Genomic DNA, 20,562 nt, shown 5'->3' with positions numbered 1-20,562 from the left:
CAAACCCGTGGGGCCTGAGTCCCGGAAGAGGGACCTGGGGCACGTGCCTCTCCTCTCTGAGCTGTGTCCTCGGCAGGGTGCGGTGAGGCGGCCGGGGTGGACACACAGGGGGCTTCAGGGAGCGGGAGAAGAGCTCCTTGTGACTTCTGCCCTTCTCCCCCTGCACCCCACTGTTTCAGGAAAGGGGCCTTGACCATCACCCCTTGGTCATCCGGGGCAGTGGAGGCTCAGAGAAGGAATGAGGGGAGGCGGCCAGTGCCCCAGGGACAAAAGCCTCAGGGGGAGCCGGCAGACTCTGCCTGCGAAACCCACAGGCACGACTCAGCCGCCTCCTCGCAGGAGCTGCCGGGGGAGGGAGGTCTGCGGACTGACCTCCGGGTCTCCACGGGAGGTGGCGGAGGACAGGCAGGAAGGTGTGAGGGACCTGGGGAGCATGGCCCTGGTTCTGTTTGTGATAAGGAGGCAGCGAGACCCAGGGGCATTCATCAGGAAGAATGAGTTGGCTGGGCCTTCCACTCTTCCCTTAAAACACGTTTTATTTACATCATTAAACAAGAGCTATATACTTCTGCACCTTAAAAAGGGGGCACGCTCACATGTCGACCGTCCCAGTAGGCAACATATTTTGGGGTGGACTGGGGGACCCTAAAGCATGCACTGGCGTGGGGGATCCACGTAAGGCTGGGCTCCATCCACTCCTGGGAAGAGCAAGGTCTGCCACAGGGACGCGGACCGCGGCTGCAGCCCCTCAGGCCTCATCCCCACTGCTGTCGCAGCCTCTAGCCCGGCGCCCCAGAGCGACCCGAAAGTCTGCGGGGCGGGGCGCTCAAGGCCCCGCCCCCGCCCCGCCCCCGCGCCCTCAGCGCCCCTGCGCTCCCGGCCTCCAGGCTCCACTCGCAGCCTCCCGCCCCGCCCCGCCCCTCCGCGCGTGACCTCGGCCCCACCCCCGCAAGCCCCAGCCCCGCCCCCGCCCCTCGCGCCCCTCTCCTCTGTCACTTCCTGATTCCCGCTTCCTGCTTCCCAGAGGCCGGGATCCGGAGCCGCCCGAGGCCGGTGCCGCAGTCCCCGGCGCCCCCGGTGAGCGCGACCGGCCGAGCCTCGGGGCGCAGGCAGGGGGCGGGCCGGGCTGCGGGGGCTGAGCCGCGGGGTTGGAGGAGGGAGGTCGCGAATCCCAGGAGCCCCTCCTTTCCGCGGCGCCTAGCCCTCAGTCCCAACTCCTGGTGGCCACCCAGCCTCTCCCCTCCTGGGCCGGGGTCCCTGGTAGTGGGGCTTCTGGTTCACCTTGGACCCCGCTGCAAGGCGGCTCTGGGATGCTCTGCGGCTGGGAGCAGCGTCCCGACGCCCGCTCATTCTTGCCAGGACCCCTGGGGCCGGCCGTGGGGGGGGTGCGGGGAGGGGATGGGGGGGCTCCCTGCACGTTCCTGCGGACATTGCACATTCCGTGGGACGCGTAACTGGGGCCTAGTGCGGCCCGGACAGCAGAAATCGCCCCTGCCTCCTCTGTCCGTTGGCATCATCCAGTTTTCAAATCCTGGGCCGGGAGGGGTCTGGTGAGACCTGGCTGGGACCCGCAGGAGAGCTGAGCTTGCGCTGGCTTCGGCCCCTCCCCGCCCCACAGGCGCTCACAGCACCGAGCCAGGGCCCCCGGGAAGGGCCCTGCAGAGCCTCTCAAGGCCTGCCGTGGGGGCGTTTCCCTCTTGGCCCTGGGGGCCGGCAGCCGGGGTTTGTGCCGGTGACCCCATTCTGTAAGGGGAAACTGAGGGCTAGGTGGGTCACAGTGACCAGGCAGCCCTGGGAGGCTGGGGGGTGCTGGGGTCGGCGGGTGCTAACAGGCCTCTGCACGCTGCAGACATGTCCTTCCGAAAGGTGGTTCGGCAGAGCAAATTCCGGCATGTGTTCGGACAGCCGGTCAAGAATGACCAGTGCTACGAGGACATTCGAGTGTCCCGGGTCACCTGGGACAGCACCTTCTGCGCAGTCAACCCCAAGTTCCTGGCGGTGATTGTGGAGGCCAGCGGCGGGGGCGCCTTCCTGGTGCTCCCCCTGAGCAAGGTGGGGCCCGTGCGGGCTGGGGAAGGACTGGAGGGGGCGTGGCCACTGCTGCCAGACCTGCCCGCTTACCCCACACCCCGTACCTTGCCTGCCCCTGCACTGCTGGGCAGGGGTCACGTCCACTCTTACTGCCTGAGATGTGTCAGCCCAGGAGGAGAAAGTCTTACTGCACAGGGTCAGGCTCAGAGGCAACGAGCGTTCCCTGCCCACCGGGCGATGCCTTGGAGGCAGAGGTGGGCCAGGAGAGGCAGTCACATGGGGGCCACCTGCGGGCCAGGCCCGGCGCGTCATCCCGGCGACACAGAGGGGAAGACCGAGGCTCTGGGAGGGACAGAGGCTGGGGGCCCTGAGTCCCCACTGACTGCCCACCTCACGCCCGCAGACGGGCCGCATTGACAAGGCCTACCCAACGGTGTGTGGACACACAGGACCCGTCCTGGACATCGACTGGTGTCCCCACAACGATGAAGTCATTGCCAGCGGCTCAGAGGACTGCACAGTCATGGTGAGGTTTGCGCTGTGGCGGGTCCAGGGTCACACATGTGGTTTGAGGCTGTCAGAAGCCAGGCCGAGCACAGCCCCACCTGCAACCTCCCCCTCCCTCAGGTGTGGCAGATCCCGGAGAACGGGCTGGCGTCCCCGCTGACGGAGCCAGTGGTGGTGCTGGAGGGGCACACCAAGCGAGTGGGCATCGTCACCTGGCACCCGACGGCCCGCAACGTGCTGCTCAGCGCAGGTCGGCACCATGCCCCCGCCCCCTCCGTGCACAGCCCTGGAACTTCCCGCACCTCCTCCCAGGCCCCTGTGGAAGATGGGAGAGCCCAGGTCCCTGGGGGTTGAGAGGTCGGGTCGGGTCCCAGGAGGGTGGTCGCAGGGAGCCTGGTGGGCTGATGCCCCCCGACCCGGCAGGCTGCGACAACGTGGTGCTCATCTGGAACGTGGGCACGGCGGAGGAGCTGTACCGCCTGGACACGCTGCACCCCGACCTCATCTACAACGTCAGCTGGAACCACAACGGCAGCCTCTTCTGCTCCGCCTGCAAGGACAAGAGCGTGCGCATCATAGACCCCCGCCGGGGCACCCTGGTGGCGGTATGTGGCCCTGGAGGGCGAGGGTGGCGGTGGACGGGCCAGGGGCTCCATCGGGCCACTGCACCGACCGCTCCGTCCCCCCGACAGGAGCGGGAGAAGGCTCACGAGGGGGCCCGGCCCATGCGGGCCATCTTCCTGGCGGACGGCAAGGTGTTCACCACAGGCTTCAGCCGCATGAGCGAGCGGCAGCTGGCCCTCTGGGACCCGGTGAGTGCTGTGGCTGGCCTGAGGTGGCAGGCTGGGGACTTAGGGCTCAACCCGGGCGAGAAGGGCGGGGGTCACCCTGGAGGTGCCTGTGGTTCCCAGGTTCTCGGCCTGGCAATCAAGGCTCTCGGGACCAGAAACCCCGTCGGCCTCCCCCACTGCCCCCAGTTACCTCCCAGTCTTTGTGTGCACTGTTCCTGCCAACTGCAAAGTCTTTCTTTCCTGGCTGGCCTGTTCCCACCTGGCTGTCCTGTGAGGCCCAGGGCGGAGACCCCTCCTGCAGGAGGCCTCCCAGCCCCCGCCCAGGGCTCTGCTTCCATGCCCTGACCTCTGGGGGCCCCTGAGACCAGCGGATGCTCCCGAGCGGCGGGGCCTCTCAGCGCTTGCTCGGTGGCCTGAGAGTTAGTCTGCAGGCCTGGAGCAGGCCAGCAACGGGGGCCCTGGGACCGGAGGGGAGGCAGGGGGGCGGGACACACTGTGCAGGCAAAGGCTCAGAGGTAAGAGGGAGCCCACCGGCGTGGCAGGGGCCCGCGCTGGCTGGGCCGGGAAGTCCTGATGGAGGGGTGGGGCGCTGAGGGGAGGGGCGAGGTTCTGGCCTGGCCAGGCCTGACGGGACCCTGCCCCCTCGCCAGGAGAACTTGGAAGAGCCCATGGCCCTGCAGGAGCTGGACTCAAGCAATGGGGCCTTGCTGCCCTTCTATGACCCCGACACCAACGTGGTCTACGTCTGTGGCAAGGTGGGGCCGGGCTGGGCGGGCCTGGAGGGGCGGGGCCGAGGGGTGCCCGGCGCTGACACCTGTTCCCTGCCACCCTGCAGGGCGACTCCAGCATCCGGTACTTCGAGATTACCAGCGAGCCCCCCTACATCCACTTCCTGAACACGTTCACCAGCAAAGAGCCCCAACGGGGCATGGGCAGCATGCCCAAGAGGGGCCTGGAGGTCAGCAAGTGTGAGATCGCCCGGTAAGAGGGGCCACCAAGGAGGCTGGCTTTGGGGGAGGCGCCCCGGGGGCAGGGGGCAGAGGTCAGGTGATGGGAGGCTGCTCGGGAGGCCCCAGGGGCTGGGGGCAGTCTAGGAGGGGCTGGGGTGAGGAAGCTGAGAGCAGAGGAAACCAGGAGAGCTGGTGTGGGGGGAGCTGCACCCACAGCTCCTCCTTCCCCTCACGTTTCCAGGTTCTACAAACTGCATGAGCGCAAGTGCGAGCCCATTGTCATGACTGTGCCACGGAAGGTGAGGCCGCCAGGTTCCCCTGCCCACTCCCTCCTGTCTGTCAGGCCACCCAGGGGGACCGGGGCGAGGCCCGGGAAGGAGTCACGGCCCAGTGGGTACAGTCAGTGGGCTGGATGAGCGCCAGCGTGTCCCCCACTGTGCTGGGGGCTGGGTTGGGCTGTGCCGGGCCCAGGGCAAGCCGGGTGAGCTGAGACCCTCCCCTGGAGGAGCCCGGGAGACAGAGCCTGGAGGCCTTCCCGTCGCAGGCTGGCTGACAGCACACTGGGCAGGGCCCTCCAGGGGTGGGCGGTAGGTCAGGGCGGGGAATGGCGAGAGGAACAGGAAGTCTGGCTGCAGAGGAGGCCCCCGAGAGTGAGGGCATCGGGCCACATGTGTCTGGGCGTCAGATGCCCGGCCAAGAGCCTTGGGCGCGATTCGCCCTCCTCCAGCCAGTGTCTGCTGAGCGCGCCGCCCGGCGTGCCAGGCGCGCCCCGGGGAGCCGAGCTGCGAATGAGGCGGACAGGGCTGCCCCAGGCACTCGAGGTCCGGGGGCACAGCGTCGGGGGCACAGCACGGCTCCCAGACTCCAGCAAGCCCTGCTGGGGAAGGTTGGGGGGCCTTCGGGAGGGGGTGGGCTGTTGGCGGTGTCCAGAGAGGAAGTGAAGGGACAGATTTGAGCTCAGAGAGGGGGTGACTTGGGGCCAGGCCACGGGGGATGGGCTGGCAAGGTGCAGGCCTGCAGGCCAGGAGAGCGATGCGGAGGTGGCTGCCTTGGGTCCAGACGAGAGGGTCCTGGCGGTGGGCCCCCAGCTGATCCGGACCCCCCCCCACCCCGCCCAGTCGGACCTCTTCCAGGACGATCTGTACCCTGACACCGCGGGCCCCGAGGCGGCCCTGGAGGCGGAGGAGTGGGTGAGCGGGCGGGACGCTGGCCCCATCCTCATCTCCCTGCGGGAGGCCTACGTGCCCAGCAAGCAGCGGGACCTGAAGGTCAGCCGGCGCAACGTGCTGTCCGACAGCCGGCCCGCCGTGGGCCCCGGCGCCGCTCGCTCGGGAGCCTCCACACCCGCGGCCCCCGCCAGCGCGGCCACCCCCAGCAGCAGCCTCACTGGAGCCGGGGTACGTGCCCAGCGGTCCGCAGTGGTGTTGGGGAGCCCCGGTCTGCTGTGTGTGCCTGAGCCCTCTGTTGCTTGAGCCCCGGGTCCCTGCCTATCAGTCGATCTGGGGAGGGCTCCCGCTCCGGGACCCCTAACCCTAACTCTCCATGTCCCTGCAGGAGGCCGGGAAGCTAGAGGAGGTGATGCAGGAGCTGCGGGCGCTGAGAGCGCTGGTCAAGGAGCAGGGGGAGCGGATCGGCCGCCTGGAGGAGCAGCTGGGCCGCATGGAGAACGGGGACGCGTAGGACCGCAGGCCCCGCGGGTGCCACCCCCCACCGCCGCCTCCAGCCCCCTCTCACTCAGCCTCTGCCGGCAGGCCACGCCACGGGCTGGCCAGCCCCGCCCCCAGCTGAGGGCCTCCGGGGCAGGTTCGGGGCCAGTCCGCACCCTGAGCCGTCCTGCGGGCCCAGGCTGGAGCCTCCGCCTGGCGTCTGTCCGTGTTCGCGCGGAGGGTTTCTGCGCCCAGGCAAGCTTACACGCTGAGGGACCATCGCCCCGCCCCCGCCCGGCCCCCTGCTCCTTCCTTGGAGGAGTGGGCGGGGTGGGCTCTATATTTTCATTCCAAATAAAATTCTCTTTCTAAAAGCCAGGTTCACCGTTCTGCTGCGGGGGTGGGGCTGGGACAGGTGAGGCCCCCAGGGTGCATTAGATGCAGGAAAGGCCTGGGGCCACGAGCGATGAGCGCCCCCCCAGTCGGCTCAGCCCCCCTGAGTTCTGCCAGGGCGGGACACCCAGAAACCTCTAGAGCCGTGTCCTGTTTGGAGCTGGGGGCCCAGTCCCTCCTCCTGGCAGCCTGGCCCCCGGCTCCGTAGCCCGAGCCCGGCCCAGTGACAGGCCTGGGAGGATCTGGTGGTGGTCAGAGTGGTCCCGAGAGGCCCGAGGGGCCCACGGCAGGGAGGGTTGGGAGGGGTGTGGTGGGCAGGAAGCGGAAGCGTCAAGCAACCCCTAGCTGCAGTGGAGCACAGCACGAGAGTTCACTTCTCCACACGCCGCCGGCGCTGAGAGGCCCACGGACCCATGGTGAGCGCTGGAGCCCGCTGCGTCCTTGGGTGGGGGCGACCGGAGGTCAGGGCTAGGGGCCCCGGGCCCGGAGGAACAATTCCCGGCGCTGGGGGCCACCAGCAGCCAGTCCGGGGGGAGGGGGGCACGAGAGCCAGGGAGCCAGGACAGGCATGGATGGGGCAGGAACAGGGCCTTTCCATCTCCTCCCACCTCAGGGCTCAGGTGGTAGCCCCGGCGCCCCACTCCAGGCCCAGACCCCCTTCCAGACCCGGGGGCAGACCCCCCTGCTCCACCGGGGAAGCATCCCTGGAGCCTGCCTGGGCGGGAGTCCTGCTTGCGCCCTGCACCCCTCCTCCCCCGCTCACACCCCACCTGCCTTGTTCCGACCGCAGGCTTCCTCTGGCAGCTGCACAGCCCGCCCGGCCGCCGCGGCCCCCAGGGGCAGGGGGTGGGACTGAACGGAAGCGCTGCAGCTGGGGCGGCGGTGGGGCTGTCCCGGGGGCCCGGGAGCGAGAAGGGAGTCTCTGGCCCCCTTCCTCAGGCCCGGCCAAGTGGACGGCGCACAGGTGCCTTGGGACTGGTCCTGGCACCCCGGGCCTCGGGAAGGGCCACCCCAACACTGGCCTTGCAGGTCCACCCCCACTGCTGCTCCTGTGGGCAGTTTGGAGTCAACCAACGGTTATGGAGCACCTACTGTGTGCCAGGAATTGTGTAGGGGCTTGAGCCAGAAAGACCTGTCTTCCTGCAGCCGATGCTGGTGGGGGTGATAAGACAGTAACCCTAGTGAGCAAGCAGCTTTACGTAGCTGCGGGGTTAGGACGGGGTGCGGGGGCAGGCGGGAGAGCCGGCTGGGCAGGCCGCAGGGACGAGGGCAGTGGCCCAGCTCAGAACAGGCTCACTGAGGCGCGAGGTACCCCGAGCCGAGGTGAGCAGGGGAGTCGTGTGGCTGGGAGGGAAGGGAGGGGGTTTGGAACGTTCCAGGCAGAGACCTCCAACTGCCCCCCAACAGGAGCAGGCTTTTAGGGTGCGGCGGGAGGGAGGGAGTGGCAGGTACCACAGGGCCGGGGCCTTGTCGCCCAAGCAAGGGTTTTTCTGCTCGACTGTCCCCATTTCGCCCAAAAAGCAACTAAGGACCCCACCAACCGGCCTGCCCACGGCCTGGCCCAGCCAGGATGCTGAGCCCCCGCCTGTCTCCCCACAGGACCTGCCCCGCGCCCCGTGGCTCTGGACGCTGCTGGCCCTGCCTGGGGTCCTGGGCGGCAGTGGCCAGGACAGCCAGGGCTCCAGCACCGTCACCGTGGTCCTGCTGCTGCTGCTTCTGCTGCTGCTGGCCACTGGCCTGGCCCTGGCCTGGCGCCGCCTCAGCCGCGACTCCGGAGGCTACTACCACCCGGCCCGCCTGGGCGCGGCGCTGTGGGGCCGCACCCGCCGCCTGCTGTGGGCCAGCCCGCCAGGCCGCTGGCTCCGGGCCCGGGCCGAGTTCGAGCCGACTGATGAGGACCCGGAGAGGGAGGACGACGAGCAGGACCAGGATGTGGAGGACGGCAGCTCTGACGGGGGCCAGGAGGAGGCCGGACCCCGGGGAGAGGAGCAGGGGCGCGGAGAGCAGCCCGGCTCCCAGCGTGGCCCGGAGCCCGCGCAGGAGGCGCCCAGCGGCAGTGTGGAAGGGGGCCCGGAGGGCTCCGCGGGCAGCGCGGAGGCCCTGCTGAGCGACCTGCACGCCTTTGCAGGCAGCGCGGCCTGGGACGACAGCGCCAGGGCCGCCGGGGGCCAGGCCCTCCACGTCACCGCGCTGTAGGGGCCGGCCCCGGGGTCACTCCCTTGTCACCGTCCCTCTGCCTACCCGGCTGCTATGACTGGACACTGACTGCCCTGGGCCCCCTGGTCACCCACACCCCACGTGGAGAGCCTCAGACTGTCACTCCGCCCCCTGATTTTGTCCCCAAGGCTGTGCACCCCCATCTCCTCCAGGAAGGCCGCCCACCTGAAATAAAACCCTTCCAGCCCTGCGGTCCTCTGGTCCTGTGGTGGCCCTCCTGCCCCTAAGCAGGGGCTCCTCAGGCACGACCCTGCCCGCACCTGCCCTCGACGGCCAAAGGAAGAGCCAGGGGCCGCCGTGATCAGGCACTTTAATTCCTCAGGGTGCAGCTCGGCCGCGGGAGGCCCCCGCCGGCAGCTGGCCCTCTGCACTCATGATTCGGGGGCACGGCCACTCCCAACACAGACACGCGCTCCCACACACTCCCTCCTGTGCCCCGAGACGCCCCCAGGGTCCCACTGCCCCCGCCCCCTAGCGCCCAGGGCGCCCACGGCCCCTCTTGGACTTCTTAGTCCCTGAGGGGGGTCGGATGGGCAGGGGGACAGTGCTCGAGGGCGGTGGCGGTGGTGGCACCAGAGGAGGCAGAGGGGGCTCCATGGGCTCCGGTGGTCCGGGGCTGGGCCGAAACCCCTCAAAGGGCGAGAACTTCAGGGGGCTGCAGGGGAAACCAGGGCACAGTCGCTGCCTACCGGCTCCGGGGCAGGAGGGCCGACCTGCCCACCCGCCTGGGTGCCCACCCAGGCAGCCCCTGCCACGAGGGGTCCGCGTAGGGGACGGGAAACAGGCTAACGCCGGCTACGGGACTCGGCCGGGGCGGCCCCGGGGTTGGCGGCAGAGCCAGAGCGGGCACGGGCCTCCCGCCCCGGTCGTGGGCGCCCTGAGGTACCTGATGGGGGTCCGGGGGCTGCTGTTGAGGCGCCTGGGGGAGCGCAGCTTGGGCTGGAAGGAGAAGCCCTCCCGGATGCTGTCCAGGACAGAGGGCGCCACGTACGTGAAGCCCTGGGGGTCAGAGGCGGGGCGGGCGGCGCTCAGCATCCACAGCCCCCCGGCCACGCCCCCGGACCCCGGCCACGCCCCCGGCCCGTGTCCCCGAGCCCTCGGGCCCCCAGACCGCACCAGGAAGGCCTGGTTGGCGCTCTCGCTGAGGGCCGCGTCGTCCGGACTGTCCACTGGCGTCTGCCGCGTGAAGCGGGGGTCGAACTGGCTCACGTCCTCCTCCGACTGCTGCGGGCAGACCCAGGTCGGCAGAGGTCAGGGGGGTGTCCGAGAGAGAGGCCCGCCCCCCACCCCTGGGCCGGCAGGACCTCCACTCACCAGACAGGGCTTGAAAGGGGGGTCCACACGGCGGGCCAGGAGGTCGTCCCAGTTAATGTGCCGGAAAAAGGGGTGCCTCTGTGGACAGAGAGCCCCCAGGCATGCCAAGGTTCCTCGGTAACTCCCTCTGCCCTACGGCCCCACCCACCCCGGGGGGGGGGGGCGGTCCTAGACCCACCTGCACGTCAGCAGCGTCCCCTGGGCCGCCCCCAATCCGCTGGCTGGGGTTCCGCTTCAGAAACTGCAGGACAAGGGCAGGGAGTGGGGGTCACGGACAGAGGTCTGCTTGCGTGTCCCCACACTCCCGGGGGGGCTGGCTGGGGTTGGGGGAAGAAGGGAGAGGGGATGGAGGAGCAGGGAGAGGAGGCCTCCGGAGTGTGGCTGCCGACACACCTGCCGACGTCCCCGGGGCTCCCGAGGTTCGGTCCAATGGTTGCTTCTCCACGAAAGCATCGCAAAGGCACACGGTTGCTGGCAACACCCCTGGTGCTTTCGTGGGGACCCACTTCTGCACTCGGGCCTACCCCCGCCCCGAGCCCCGCCCCCCCTTTCGGTGGAGGAGCGGCTAGCTCAGCAGGAAGAGTCTGCAAGGACTGGCACGCAGGCTGAGGACTCGTGCAGGGTCCGCAGCTGCCCTGTGGGCGCTCGGCCCAGGCTCGAGGTCTGGGTGCCCGAGGCCAGCGCCCTCCACCCCAGAGGCACGCCGTGCAGGCAGGGGTGGCTGTGGCTCCCTGCGGCCCAGGAGCACCCGGGAACCCGTGCAGGGCCTGGGAGAAGAGATGGGGGCTCGCCCAAGGGCAAGGAGACACCCACCTTTTTGACGAGGTCCCGGGCGTCCGGGGTGAGGTACGGGGGCAGCGCCAGCTTCCCTTTGATGATCTTGTCCATGGTTTTCTTGCGGTTCTCTGCAGTGAAGGGTGGCTGGAGGAGGCAAAGGGTGAGAGGGGCCCCGTGGGCCTCCCGCCGGGCCCTGCCCCTGCCTGGGGCCTGCTCCCCCACCTACCCCACCCCAGCCCACCCCACCCCGCTCCCACCCACCCTCCCAGGAGGCTGGACTTGCCGATCCAGTGAGCATGTCGTACATCAGGGCCCCCAGGCTCCACCAGTCCACCGCCCGGTTGTGGCCGCTGCGCACCAGAATCTCAGGGGCCCTGAGGGCCGGTGGGGGGGGCGGACCGTCAGTGGGGCAAGGCCCTTCCCGGCAACCCCCCCCCCCCCCCCCGGCTCCTGGGCCCAGCCAGCTACCCCTTACATGTACTCAATGGTGCCACAGAAGGTGTGGGTGACGGCGCCCTCGTGAATCGACTCCTTGCAGAGCCCAAAGTCTGTCAGTTTGATGTGGCCTGAGGGGGAACGTGGGCGGGGCGGTCAGGGACCCGGGCCGCCCCGTGGGGCGCCGCAGCCCACCCCGCAGGCCCCGACCGGCAGACACCGCTGCGTGTGCGCACCCTGGCTGCTGAGCATGATGTTCTCGGGCTTGAGGTCCCGGTAGATGATGCCCTGGGCGTGCAGGTGGCCCAGGGCCAGTGTGATCTCCCCCAGGTAGAAGCTGCGGAGACAGGGCGGGGTGAAGGCCACGGCGGGCCCCTGGCGCCCCCCGGAGAGAGGCAGGAAGCAGCACCCACCAGGCCGTGTCCTCCAGGAAGATGCCCTCTCGCTCCAAGTGCGTGAAGAGCTCACCGCCTGCGACACACACGCGTCAGCGGCTGCGGGCCGGGCCCGAGCCCCTGCGCTCCCCGAGTCTGGGTTTCTTCGTGGGGAGGGGGGGGGCCGCGTGCCCGCCCTACCTGCCTCACAGAGCTGCCGTGGGGGTCAATTCAGCAAACATCTACCGACGCCCACTCGGTGCCGGGCCCTGTGCCGGGCGAGGCTGGGGACATGGAGAGGAAGAGACCCTGCCATGGCCCTCGGACGCTCAGGCTGAGAGGAGACAGACGCGCCAGACCAGGGCCACGGCCCCAGGAGCTCCACCCGAAACACCTCCCAGACCGGACAAGGTGCGGGGGGAGGGAGGGGGACAGAACCAACCCCAGTGAGGGGGCAGGGGGTCCGTGGCAGCGGTGGGACTCGGAGCGGCGCTGAGACGGAGCCCAGGGCACAGGGTCACGGGGCCCTGCTGGGACAGGCAGGCCAGCGGGAGAAGCAGGCCTGGACCGCTCCACGGCCAGCAAGAGGCCCCAGGGAAGGTCCCGGCCAGGCAGTTACGGGGAGCCGTGCGTTCTGAGGAGGGGTGTCTGGAACAATGCTGGGCTCTGGCACGGGCCCCGGGGACTGGTGGAGGAGATGCTGGGAGAGGGCGAGCCAGAGTTCAGACACAACTGTGACTCCCCCTCCGCCTGAGGGAGAGCAGTGAGGATGGAGGACACGGTGGAGAACAACCCAGCTGGCTCTGGGGCCTGACCGCATGCAGGGCACACAGGGGAGGGGCACAGGCAGGGCACACAGGGGAGGCACAGGACATGGAGGGGCAGTGGAAACGGACAAAGCAACCCTTAGACTTCTAACCAACCCCCGCCCCCATTCCCATCCGCCCCGGACACAGGTGAGGGGCACATGAGGGGCCGGACAGATGTTTGCTGAATAAATGAATGAATGACGGGATGGACAGACAGACGGATGGATGGGTGTGGGGGTTCCCTAGCCACTGTACACACCGCACGTCTCGGGCCTCCCCCCGAGCCCCCAGGGCTGTGTGCACCCCGCCCGCGCCCCCGGCCGGGTCCCCGAGCATACCGCTGAGGCACTCAAGGATGAGGTAGAGTTTGCCGCCGGTCTGGAAGGCATAGGCCAGCTCCACGATGAAGGGGTGCTTCACAGACTCCAGAATGTTCCGCTCGGCCCGAGTGTGTGCCGTGTCCTTGGCGTTGCGCACAATTTTGGCCTGGAGGGGCAGGAACTGGTTAGAAGGTGGGCGCCTGGGGCCCCTCGGGGCCTCCCACCGCCCTCTTTCCACCACTCTCTGTCACTCCACTGTATTTCTCCACGCCACCACCGCTGCTATCAGCGGCCCTTCCCAGGGACCGGCTCCTCCGCCAGCTCCGTGTGTCCCGGCCTCGGCGCCCCTGCCGTCCTGGGCGGCAGATAACTCCTTGGTGTGGGAGGCGCCTTGTGCGCTACAGGATGCTCAGCAGCATCCCTGGCCCCCCACCCCACTGGATGCCACTAGCACCCTCTCTGGGCACGACTCCGGAAGGGACGCGGGCACTGCCGAGTGTCCCCTGGGAGGCAACACGGCCCGTGCCTGATGATCTCTGCAAAAACCACGTGCAATCATGTGCAGTCACGTGCCGCACAATGACATTCCGGTTGACAGTGGGCCCCGCACACGACAGCGGTCCCACAGATCACAACGGAGGTAAACATTCCTGTCTCCTAGTGACGAGGAGAAGTCCTAGCTCATCGCATTCCTCGCCTGGTCCTGGTGGCGCCGGCGTAACCGGGCCTGCCGGGCTGCGGGCTGCCCGTGCAGACGGAGAGCACGTGCGATCACGGAGCGTAGACGGTGCCTGTTCACGATGACCAATGACTGCGTTCCTGACGTGCGTGTGTCTACACACGCTTTGTTCTCTGCTGCAGAGCGCGCTCTTTCTACTTATACACAAGTTCGCTGTCACCCCGCGAGACTTCCAGTCCAGATGGGGGCACACGTACCTACACCTTGCCTCCTCGCACGACTACAGACAAAATTACAACTAGACGACAAAACAATGATCCCCCAGCACCCTCAGAAAATAGAGCTGCGTGGAAGCCCGACAACCATGGACTGAAAGAGGCACAGCCGTCCATGCGGGCAGGAGGAGTGGAGACGTGGCGACGCCTGGAGCAGTGCAGAGGCACGGGGGGGCGGGGGGGTGCAGACGTGCAGCGGCAGGGAGAGGTGGAACGGGCGGTCCCACATCCACGTGTGGTGGATAAAAATCAGGAGGGACACCTCAGGAGCAGGGGTCCCAGCCCCAGACCAGACCACCCAGCTCAGGGTTCCAGCACCGGGGAGATAAGTCCCCGTACCTTCTGGCTAGGAAACCCGGCAGGGGCTGGGGTGGTGGAAGGAACTGTGGGACTCACAGGAGACTCCTCTTAAAGGGCCAACAATGCACTTAGGACTTACACAGACCCACACCCTCTGGGATTCAGCTCCCGGGGCAGCAGCTGGAAGGGCACCAGGGACATTACAGGGAGAAAGTGAAGTGACTGGCACCCGGCTGAGTGCCAGGGGACAGCTTCCTCCTGGACAAAACTCCAGAGGCCAGGCAGTCCCATTGTCCCCTCTGCGAGCCCTTTCCCACACAGAGCCGTAGAGCGGTGACTCGGGCCCTGCCGATTACCTGAGGCCCCGCCCCAGACAGCTCACAGGTGCCTTTCCCACCACAGGCCACACTGCTAAGGTGGGGAGTCACAGCAGCTCCACCGAATAACACACAGAAACAAACACAGGGAGGCTGCCAAGGTGAGGAGACAGAGAAAGAATGAAGGAACAGAACAAACTCCTAAGACAGAACTAAGCGAAACGGAGATGAGCAGCCTGCCCGGTGCCCAGTTCGGCACACTGGGGGCACCGGGACGCTCCGGGAGCTCCCTGGGCGCCTCAGCGGCACCGAACAGACCCGGGCAGGAACGGCGGTTGCGTTGAGTGACATGAAGAAAAATCTACAGGGAACCAGCAGAGGAGGGGGTGAAGCTCAGGATCAAATCAATGATTTAGAACAAAAGGAAGTAAAAAGCATTCAATCAGAACAGCAGGAAGAATAAAAAAAAAAAAAAAAAAAAAAAAAAAAACGAGGATAGGCTAAGGAGTCTCCAGGACATCTTCAAACGTACCAACATCCAAATCACAGGGGTGCCAGAAGGAGAAGAGGATGACCAAGAAATTGAAAACTTGTTTGAAAAAATAATGAAAGAAAACTTCCCTAATTTGGTGAAGGAAATAGATATGCAAATCCAGGAAGCACAGAGAGTCCCAAAATAGAGGACCACACCAAGACACATCATAATTAAAATGCCAAAGGTTGCCCTGCCTGGTGTGGCTCAGTGGATTGAGCACCAGCCTGCGAACCAAAGGGTCTCCAGTTCGATTCCCATTCAGGGCACATGCCTGGGGTGTGCAAGAGGCAACCGCACATTGATATTTCTCTGCCTCTCTTTCTCCCTCCCTTGCCCTCTCTCTAAAATAAATAAAATCTTTAAAAAATAAAATGCAAAAGGTTAAAGATAAAGAGAGAATCTTTTTTTAAGTCAGTCTTTACCTTTTTTTTTTTAAGAGAGAGGAAGGGAGGAAGAAAGAGAGAGAAATATTAATGTGTGATTGCCTCTTGCACTCCCCCTACTGGGGACCCGGCCCACAACCCAGGCATGTGCCCTAAACTGGGAATTGAACCAGCAACCCTTTGATTTACAGGCCAGCACCCAATCCACTGAGACACACCAGCCAGGGCAAAAGAGAATCTTAAAAGCAGTGAGAGAAAAGCGGAGAGTTACCTACAAAGGAGTTCCCATAAGACTGTCAGTGATTTCTCAAAAGAAATTTTGCAGGCTAGAAGAGACTGCCAACAAGTATTCAAAGTTATGAAAACCAAAGACGGAGGCATAGGTAGATACACTGTGCCTCCTCGCACAACCAAAAGAAGGACAACAACAAATTTAAAAACAAAAAAGCAACCAGAACTGACAGAAAATCGAACCGTATGGAAGTCCGACAGCCAAGGAGTTAAAGAAGAAACACTCAACCAGATCGGTAGGAGGGGCGGAGACAGGCAGCTGGGCGGAGAGGATGCACGGCAAGGCAGTGGCCGGTGGAGCGGGCGAGGTGACGGCAGCTGGCAGACTGGATGGACCCACATTCGCGCGCAGATAAACCAGGAGGAACAACTGGGGCGAGAGACAGACCACGCAACCTAGGGTCCCGGTGCGGGGAAATAAAGCCTCAAATCTCTATTGAAAACACCTGTAGGGGTTGCGGCAGCAGCGGGAGAAACTCCCAGCCTCACAGGAGTTCGCTGGAGAGACCCACAGGATCCTAGAACGTACACAAACCTTCCCACCCAGGAGTCAGCACCAGAAGGGCCCAATTTGTTTGTGGGTAGTGGGGGAAGTGATAGAAAACCAGCAGAGAGCGGAGCAAGCGGCGCTGTTCCCTCTTGGATCCTCCCCCACATACAGCGTCACAATGCAGAGACATGGGTTGCTCTGCCCTGGTGACCACCTAAGGCTCGCCCCTAATTACATGACAGGCCCAAGGAGACCAAAAAAAAAAAAAAAAAAAAGACCCAAACAAAAGAAGAGATCAAAGCTCCAGAAAAAATACAACTAAATGACAAAGAGATAGCCAACCTATCAGATGCACGGTTCAAAATATTGGTAATCAGGACATTCACAGAATTGGTTGAATGTGGTCCCAAATTAGATGAAAAAATGAAGGCTATGTTAAGTGAAATAAAAGAAAATGTAACCCCTTTGAAAAGCACTCATTGGGCCTTTCACTCATGACCCACTGCGCCGTCAGGAAAGGGCCAAGTAAAAACATCGCTTTTGGGTGAAGTGGCAGCGTGTCGTGTTGTTTCGCTTCAATCGGTGGTGTGACAAGGGAAAAAGAAAAAAAGAGAAAGAGAAAGAAAAAGAAAAAGAAAACAGAAAAAAAAAAGACAGGGAGCCAACAGTGATGGGAAGGAAATCGGGACTCAAATCAACGATTTGGAACAAAAGGAACAAATTAACATTCAACTACAACAGAACGAAGAAACAAGAACTCAAAAAAAATGAGGAGACGCCTAGGAACCTCCAGGACAATTTTAAACATTCCAAAATCAGAATCACAGGGGTGTTAGAAGGAGAAGAGGAAGAGCAAGACATTGAAAACTTATTTGAACAAATAATGAAGGAGAACTTCCCCAGTCTGGCAAAGGAAACAGACTTCCAGGAAGTCCAGGAAGCTCAGAGAGTCCTAAAGGAGTTGGACCCAAGGAGGAACACACCAAGGCACATCATCATTACACCACCCAAGATTAAAGATAAGGAGAGAATCCTAGAAGCAGCAAGAGAAAAGGAGACAGTTACCTACAAAGGAGTTCCCATCAGACTGTCAGCTGATTTCTCGAAAGAAACCTTGCAGGCAAGAAGGGGCTGGAAAGGAGTATTCCAAGTCATGAAAGGCAAGGACCTACATCCCAGATTGCTCTATCCAGCAAAGCCGTCATTTAGAATGGAAGGGCAGACAAAGTGCTTCCCAGATAAGGTCAAATTAAAGGAGTTCATCATCATGAAGCCCTTATTTTATGAAATGTTAAAGGGACTTATCTAAGAGAAAGAAGATAAAAAATATGAACAGTAAAATGACAACAAACTCATAGTTATTAACAACCACACCTAAAACAAAAACAAAAGCAAACTAAGCAAACAACTAGAATAGGAACAGAAACACAGAAATGGAGGTCACATGGAGGGTTATCAGCGGGGGAGTGGGAAGGGGAGGGGGGAAGGTACAGAGAATAAGTAGCATAGGTGGTCGGTAGAAAATAGATAGGGGGAGGGTAAGAATAGTATAGGAAATGTAGAAGCCAAAGAACTTATATGTATAACCCACGGAGATGAACTAAAGGGGGGAATGTGGGTGGGAGGGGGTGTGCAGGGAGGAGGGTAGTGAAGGGGGGAAATAGGACAACTATAATACCATAATCAATTGAATATATTAAAATTTTTTTAAAGTTATAAAAACCAAGGACCAACAATAGATTACTGTAAGGCTTTCATTTAGAATGGGAGGGCAGATAAAGTGCTCCCCAGACAAGGTAAAGGTAAAGGAGTTCATCATCATCAAGCCCTTATTATATGAAATGTTAAAGGGAATCATAGGAAAAAGATCAAAACTAAGAACATTAAAATGGTGATAAATTCACAACTATCACAAACGGAATCTAAAAAACAAAGCAAACAAGCAGAACAGAAACAGAATCACAGATACAGAGACCATTCGGAGGGTTGTCAGCTGGGAGACGGGAGGGAGAATGTGGGGAAAGGTGGTGCAGGGAGTGAGAACCACAAATCGGCAGGTACAGAATAGACAGGGGAGGTTAAGAAGAGTGTAAAAAATGGAGAAGCCAAAGAATTTATATGTGTGACCCACGGACATGAACTAAGGGGGTGACTGCTGGAAGGAATGGGGTTACAGGGTGCAAGGGGGCAAAGGGGGGAAAATTGGGACAACTGTAATAGTATCATCAATAAACTATATTTTAAAAATAAATTAATAAAAAGAAATCCACCCCCCCAAAAAAAAAGTTTGCTGTAAAACAGTGCCGCATTACAGCGGCAGCAGCCTCGTGCATCTCGAGTTCACAGCATATCTGGACCGTATCTCTTTCTCTTGTGCTTGATTCTATTTCGCGCTGTTTTGTTGGCAATGTGCTGTCCAGGCTTACACTCCAGGAGCAGTAGGCGCCGCCACACGGTGTCGGCGTGCCTGAGGCTAGACCACCTGGGTTTAGACCACCTGGGTTTGGTTAGGTGCCTCTGCGAAGTTCGCATGCATGCACGCCAAAACCGCCTAACAACGCATTGCTCAGAATGTACGCCCTCGTTAAGCAGCACGTGACTGTAATCAGCATAGACAGCAAACGGGCAAATGCCCAGGACCGGGGCTGTCTCCTCCATCATGCCCACTGCCGTCTTCCCAAAACCTAGCGCAGTGCCTCTGGAATGGCGGCCACTCGGTGAACATTCGCTGGCTGAACGGATGACTCACCTTCCTCAGGACTTTCATGGCATATATTTTGCTCAAGTTGGTGCCCTGCACCTTTCGCACCTGGAACACCTGCGGGGCAGGGAAGACCGGATCAACTTCCCTCCCCACACCCTGTCTTTGGAAGGCCCCCACCCTGACCCTTGGGACCCAGAGGCTGACATCCACCCAAGGGTGGGGCAGGAATGATCCCCAGTCTGACTCTGAGAGGACTTGCCCTTCCCTCCTTAATGCTTCTGTCCCTGAGTTCGGTCCGGGGCTCTCCTGATTGACAAGTCTGTTTGTTTGGAGAAGCCTTCGCTGGGAGGCCAGAGAGGAAGGAGGCGGGGCCCCTACCTTGCCATAGCCCCCCTTGCCCAGCACACGCAGCAGCTCAAAGCAGTGGGGCCCGATGCGCTCAGGGCCAGGGTTCACACTGGTCTCGGTCAGCTCCACCTCCTCGTAGTGTCCCACGGGCCTGTGGACACAGGAAGTCGATGCGGGCAAGGCTCCGTAAGCCCCAGTTCCCTTCCCCAGCCCATTGCTCCTCCCCCAGCACGACCCGCACTCACTCCAGGCCAGCCGCCCTCGACTCGGCAAGGGGACACACGTCCTGTGAGAAACCGAGGGGTAAGAGGCAAGGGAGGTACCAGGGTCCCACCCCCACAAGCTGGGCTGCTTGGCTCAGGGGAAGAGAGGGTCAGGAATGGGAGCTGGCAGGTGATGCGCCAGGACGGGGGAGGGAGAGGACGAGGGCAGAAAAGGGAGAATCAGGGGGAAGGCTAGGGTCCTGGACGGCGGGTCGGGTGAGGGGAGGGTGGGAGCTTACTAGAGGCCGGGATCTGAGGGAGAAGGGGGGTCTGCAAGAGCTGGTCTGCTCTGGGTGGGGGAAGCTGCAAGGTGATCCTATCTCCAGCGCCAGGAGATTGGCTGCGGGATCGGGCCCCGCCCGGGTGGACCACTCACCGCAGGGAACTCCGGCTCGCCCTCGCCCTCGCCCTCGCTGTCTTCCTCCGTCTCCAGATCCAGGTCAAACACGGCTGCCATGGAGGGCGCAGGCCCCGCGAGCCCCTCCGCGGGTGCCCGGCCGCGCTGTGACTGACAGCTGGGGCAGGGGCTCGACGTTATCACTCTGAGACGGCGGCGGCGCGCGCCGATTACGCAAGAGGCATCGCCCGCCCCGGAGCCGGCCGCATAGACTCGCGAGGAAATATGGCGTCCGTCGCAAGGCTTCTCGGGAGTTGTAGTTTCAGGGTGGCCGGGTGCCAAAGTCTATGGGTCTGTCTTTGAAACTCTCAAGTCCTCATAGCACCGCTCCCAGGGAGCGGCACCGGACAGCGGCAGCCTAGGAAGCTACCCTCTTGGCTCTTGGAGAGAGTTAGAGTTTGAAAGGGGCACCGTCGGCTGCATCAGCCTCTCCCTGTCGTGCCTCCGAGGCACCTGCCGGTCAGAGCGTTTGCTGGATGACTGTTCCGCGCCCAGCTTACCTCCGGGCTTTGTTGTTAGGTTCCTGCCAGAAAGGATTTGGGTCTTATTAATCCACCTGTACATGTGGGTTTATGTTGGAATTTGCTCCGTGGCCAATTTAAGCACATTTAGTAATCTGGCTGCCTGGTACAGAACAGGTGCTTAATACAAGTGTGAGAGAAGCCCTGGCTGGTGTGGCTCAGTGGACTGAGAGCCGCCCTGCGAACCAAAGGGTCGCGGGTTTGTTTCCCAGTCAGGGCACATGCCTGGTTGCGGCCAGGTCCCCAGATGGGGGCGCACGAGAGGCAACCACAACCACACATTGATATTTCTTCCTTCCTTCCTCCTTTCATTCTCTCTAAAAATAAATTTCAAAAACAAAACCCAAAACTTTGTTAAAAGAATGAATGAAGACTTGGCCATGGATTCCCGTTGGATGGGGCTCTGAAGGGCTGAACCTGGGCCAGAGGAGGCCTTGGATGAGTAGATACAAACTCAGACGGACAGATCTCGGGGGTCTCCAGGCTGGAGGAAGG

At 62.9% G+C, this 20,562-nt stretch overlaps 3 protein-coding genes and 1 non-coding gene across 5 annotated transcripts; 3 read left to right on the top strand and 1 right to left on the bottom strand.

Moving 5' to 3' along the window:
* Window positions 1–914: 914 nt before the first annotated feature.
* Window positions 915–6,299, top strand: CORO1B (coronin 1B). Of its 2 annotated transcripts, XM_028516780.2 has the most exons (11): window positions 950–1,077; window positions 1,850–2,052; window positions 2,435–2,557; window positions 2,659–2,788; window positions 2,962–3,143; window positions 3,231–3,350; window positions 3,980–4,084; window positions 4,165–4,310; window positions 4,521–4,578; window positions 5,398–5,676; window positions 5,834–6,299. In XM_028516780.2, the coding sequence occupies exons 2-11, from the start codon at window positions 1,852–1,854 to the stop codon at window positions 5,957–5,959; spliced, it is 1,470 nt and encodes a 489-aa protein (XP_028372581.1). In that variant the 5' UTR covers window positions 950–1,077; window positions 1,850–1,851; the 3' UTR covers window positions 5,960–6,299. The 2 variants fall into 2 exon arrangements, with proteins under 2 accessions (XP_035885661.1, XP_028372581.1); XM_036029768.1 differs by lacking the exon at window positions 1,850–2,052 and having other exon boundaries at window positions 915–1,077.
* A 60-nt stretch (window positions 6,300–6,359) lies between these two features.
* On the top strand, window positions 6,360–8,728 carry LOC114499160 (protein tyrosine phosphatase receptor type C associated protein). Its single transcript, XM_036029769.1, has 2 exons — window positions 6,360–6,734; window positions 7,918–8,728. The coding sequence occupies exons 1-2, from the start codon at window positions 6,732–6,734 to the stop codon at window positions 8,512–8,514; spliced, it is 600 nt and encodes a 199-aa protein (XP_035885662.1). The 5' UTR covers window positions 6,360–6,731; the 3' UTR covers window positions 8,515–8,728.
* A 101-nt stretch (window positions 8,729–8,829) lies between these two features.
* Window positions 8,830–20,238, bottom strand: RPS6KB2 (ribosomal protein S6 kinase B2). The gene is made up of 15 exons (XM_028515591.2): window positions 19,526–20,238; window positions 19,132–19,172; window positions 18,917–19,037; window positions 18,584–18,652; window positions 12,583–12,730; window positions 11,475–11,532; window positions 11,298–11,398; window positions 11,102–11,192; window positions 10,910–11,000; window positions 10,663–10,770; window positions 10,028–10,090; window positions 9,850–9,927; window positions 9,652–9,759; window positions 9,422–9,534; window positions 8,830–9,190 (listed from the first exon to the last, which is right to left on the bottom strand). Exons 1-15 carry the CDS (start codon window positions 19,604–19,606, stop codon window positions 9,007–9,009), a joined length of 1,455 nt encoding a protein of 484 aa, XP_028371392.1. The 5' UTR covers window positions 19,607–20,238; the 3' UTR covers window positions 8,830–9,006.
* On the top strand, window positions 16,295–16,430 carry LOC114501177. Its single transcript, XR_003684937.1, has one exon. It is a non-coding gene; the product is annotated as a small nucleolar RNA SNORA21 (small nucleolar RNA).
* Window positions 20,239–20,562: the final 324 nt, after the last annotated feature.

Source organism: Phyllostomus discolor, chromosome 6 (assembly GCF_004126475.2).
Source record: "Phyllostomus discolor isolate MPI-MPIP mPhyDis1 chromosome 6, mPhyDis1.pri.v3, whole genome shotgun sequence".
NCBI classification, from domain to species: domain Eukaryota; kingdom Metazoa; phylum Chordata; class Mammalia; order Chiroptera; family Phyllostomidae; genus Phyllostomus; species Phyllostomus discolor.
The sequence above is the reverse complement of the archived record's forward strand: the minus strand, read 5'-3'. Positions and strand labels throughout refer to the sequence as shown.

What these genes read in the sequence shown, in the direction of transcription:
- CORO1B (XM_028516780.2), top strand. Translation starts at nt 1,852, where the DNA reads ATGTCCTTCCGAAAGGTGGTTCGGCAGAGCAAATTCCGGCATGTGTTC. An exon ending in CAACGTGCTGCTCAGCGCAG is followed by an intron (nt 2,789 to 2,961) that starts GTCGGCACCATG and finishes CCGACCCGGCAG; the next exon opens with GCTGCGACAACGTGGTGCTC. An exon ending in GCCGGGGCACCCTGGTGGCG is followed by an intron (nt 3,144 to 3,230) that starts GTATGTGGCCCT and finishes TCCCCCCGACAG; the next exon opens with GAGCGGGAGAAGGCTCACGA.
- RPS6KB2 (XM_028515591.2), bottom strand. Translation starts at nt 19,606, where the DNA reads ATGGCAGCCGTGTTTGACCTGGATCTGGAGACGGAGGAAGACAGCGAG. An exon ending in GCGAGCCGGAGTTCCCTGCG is followed by an intron (nt 19,173 to 19,525) that starts GTGAGTGGTCCA and finishes GGTTTCTCACAG; the next exon opens with GACGTGTGTCCCCTTGCCGA. An exon ending in TTCCTGGAGGACACGGCCTG is followed by an intron (nt 11,399 to 11,474) that starts GTGGGTGCTGCT and finishes CTGTCTCCGCAG; the next exon opens with CTTCTACCTGGGGGAGATCA.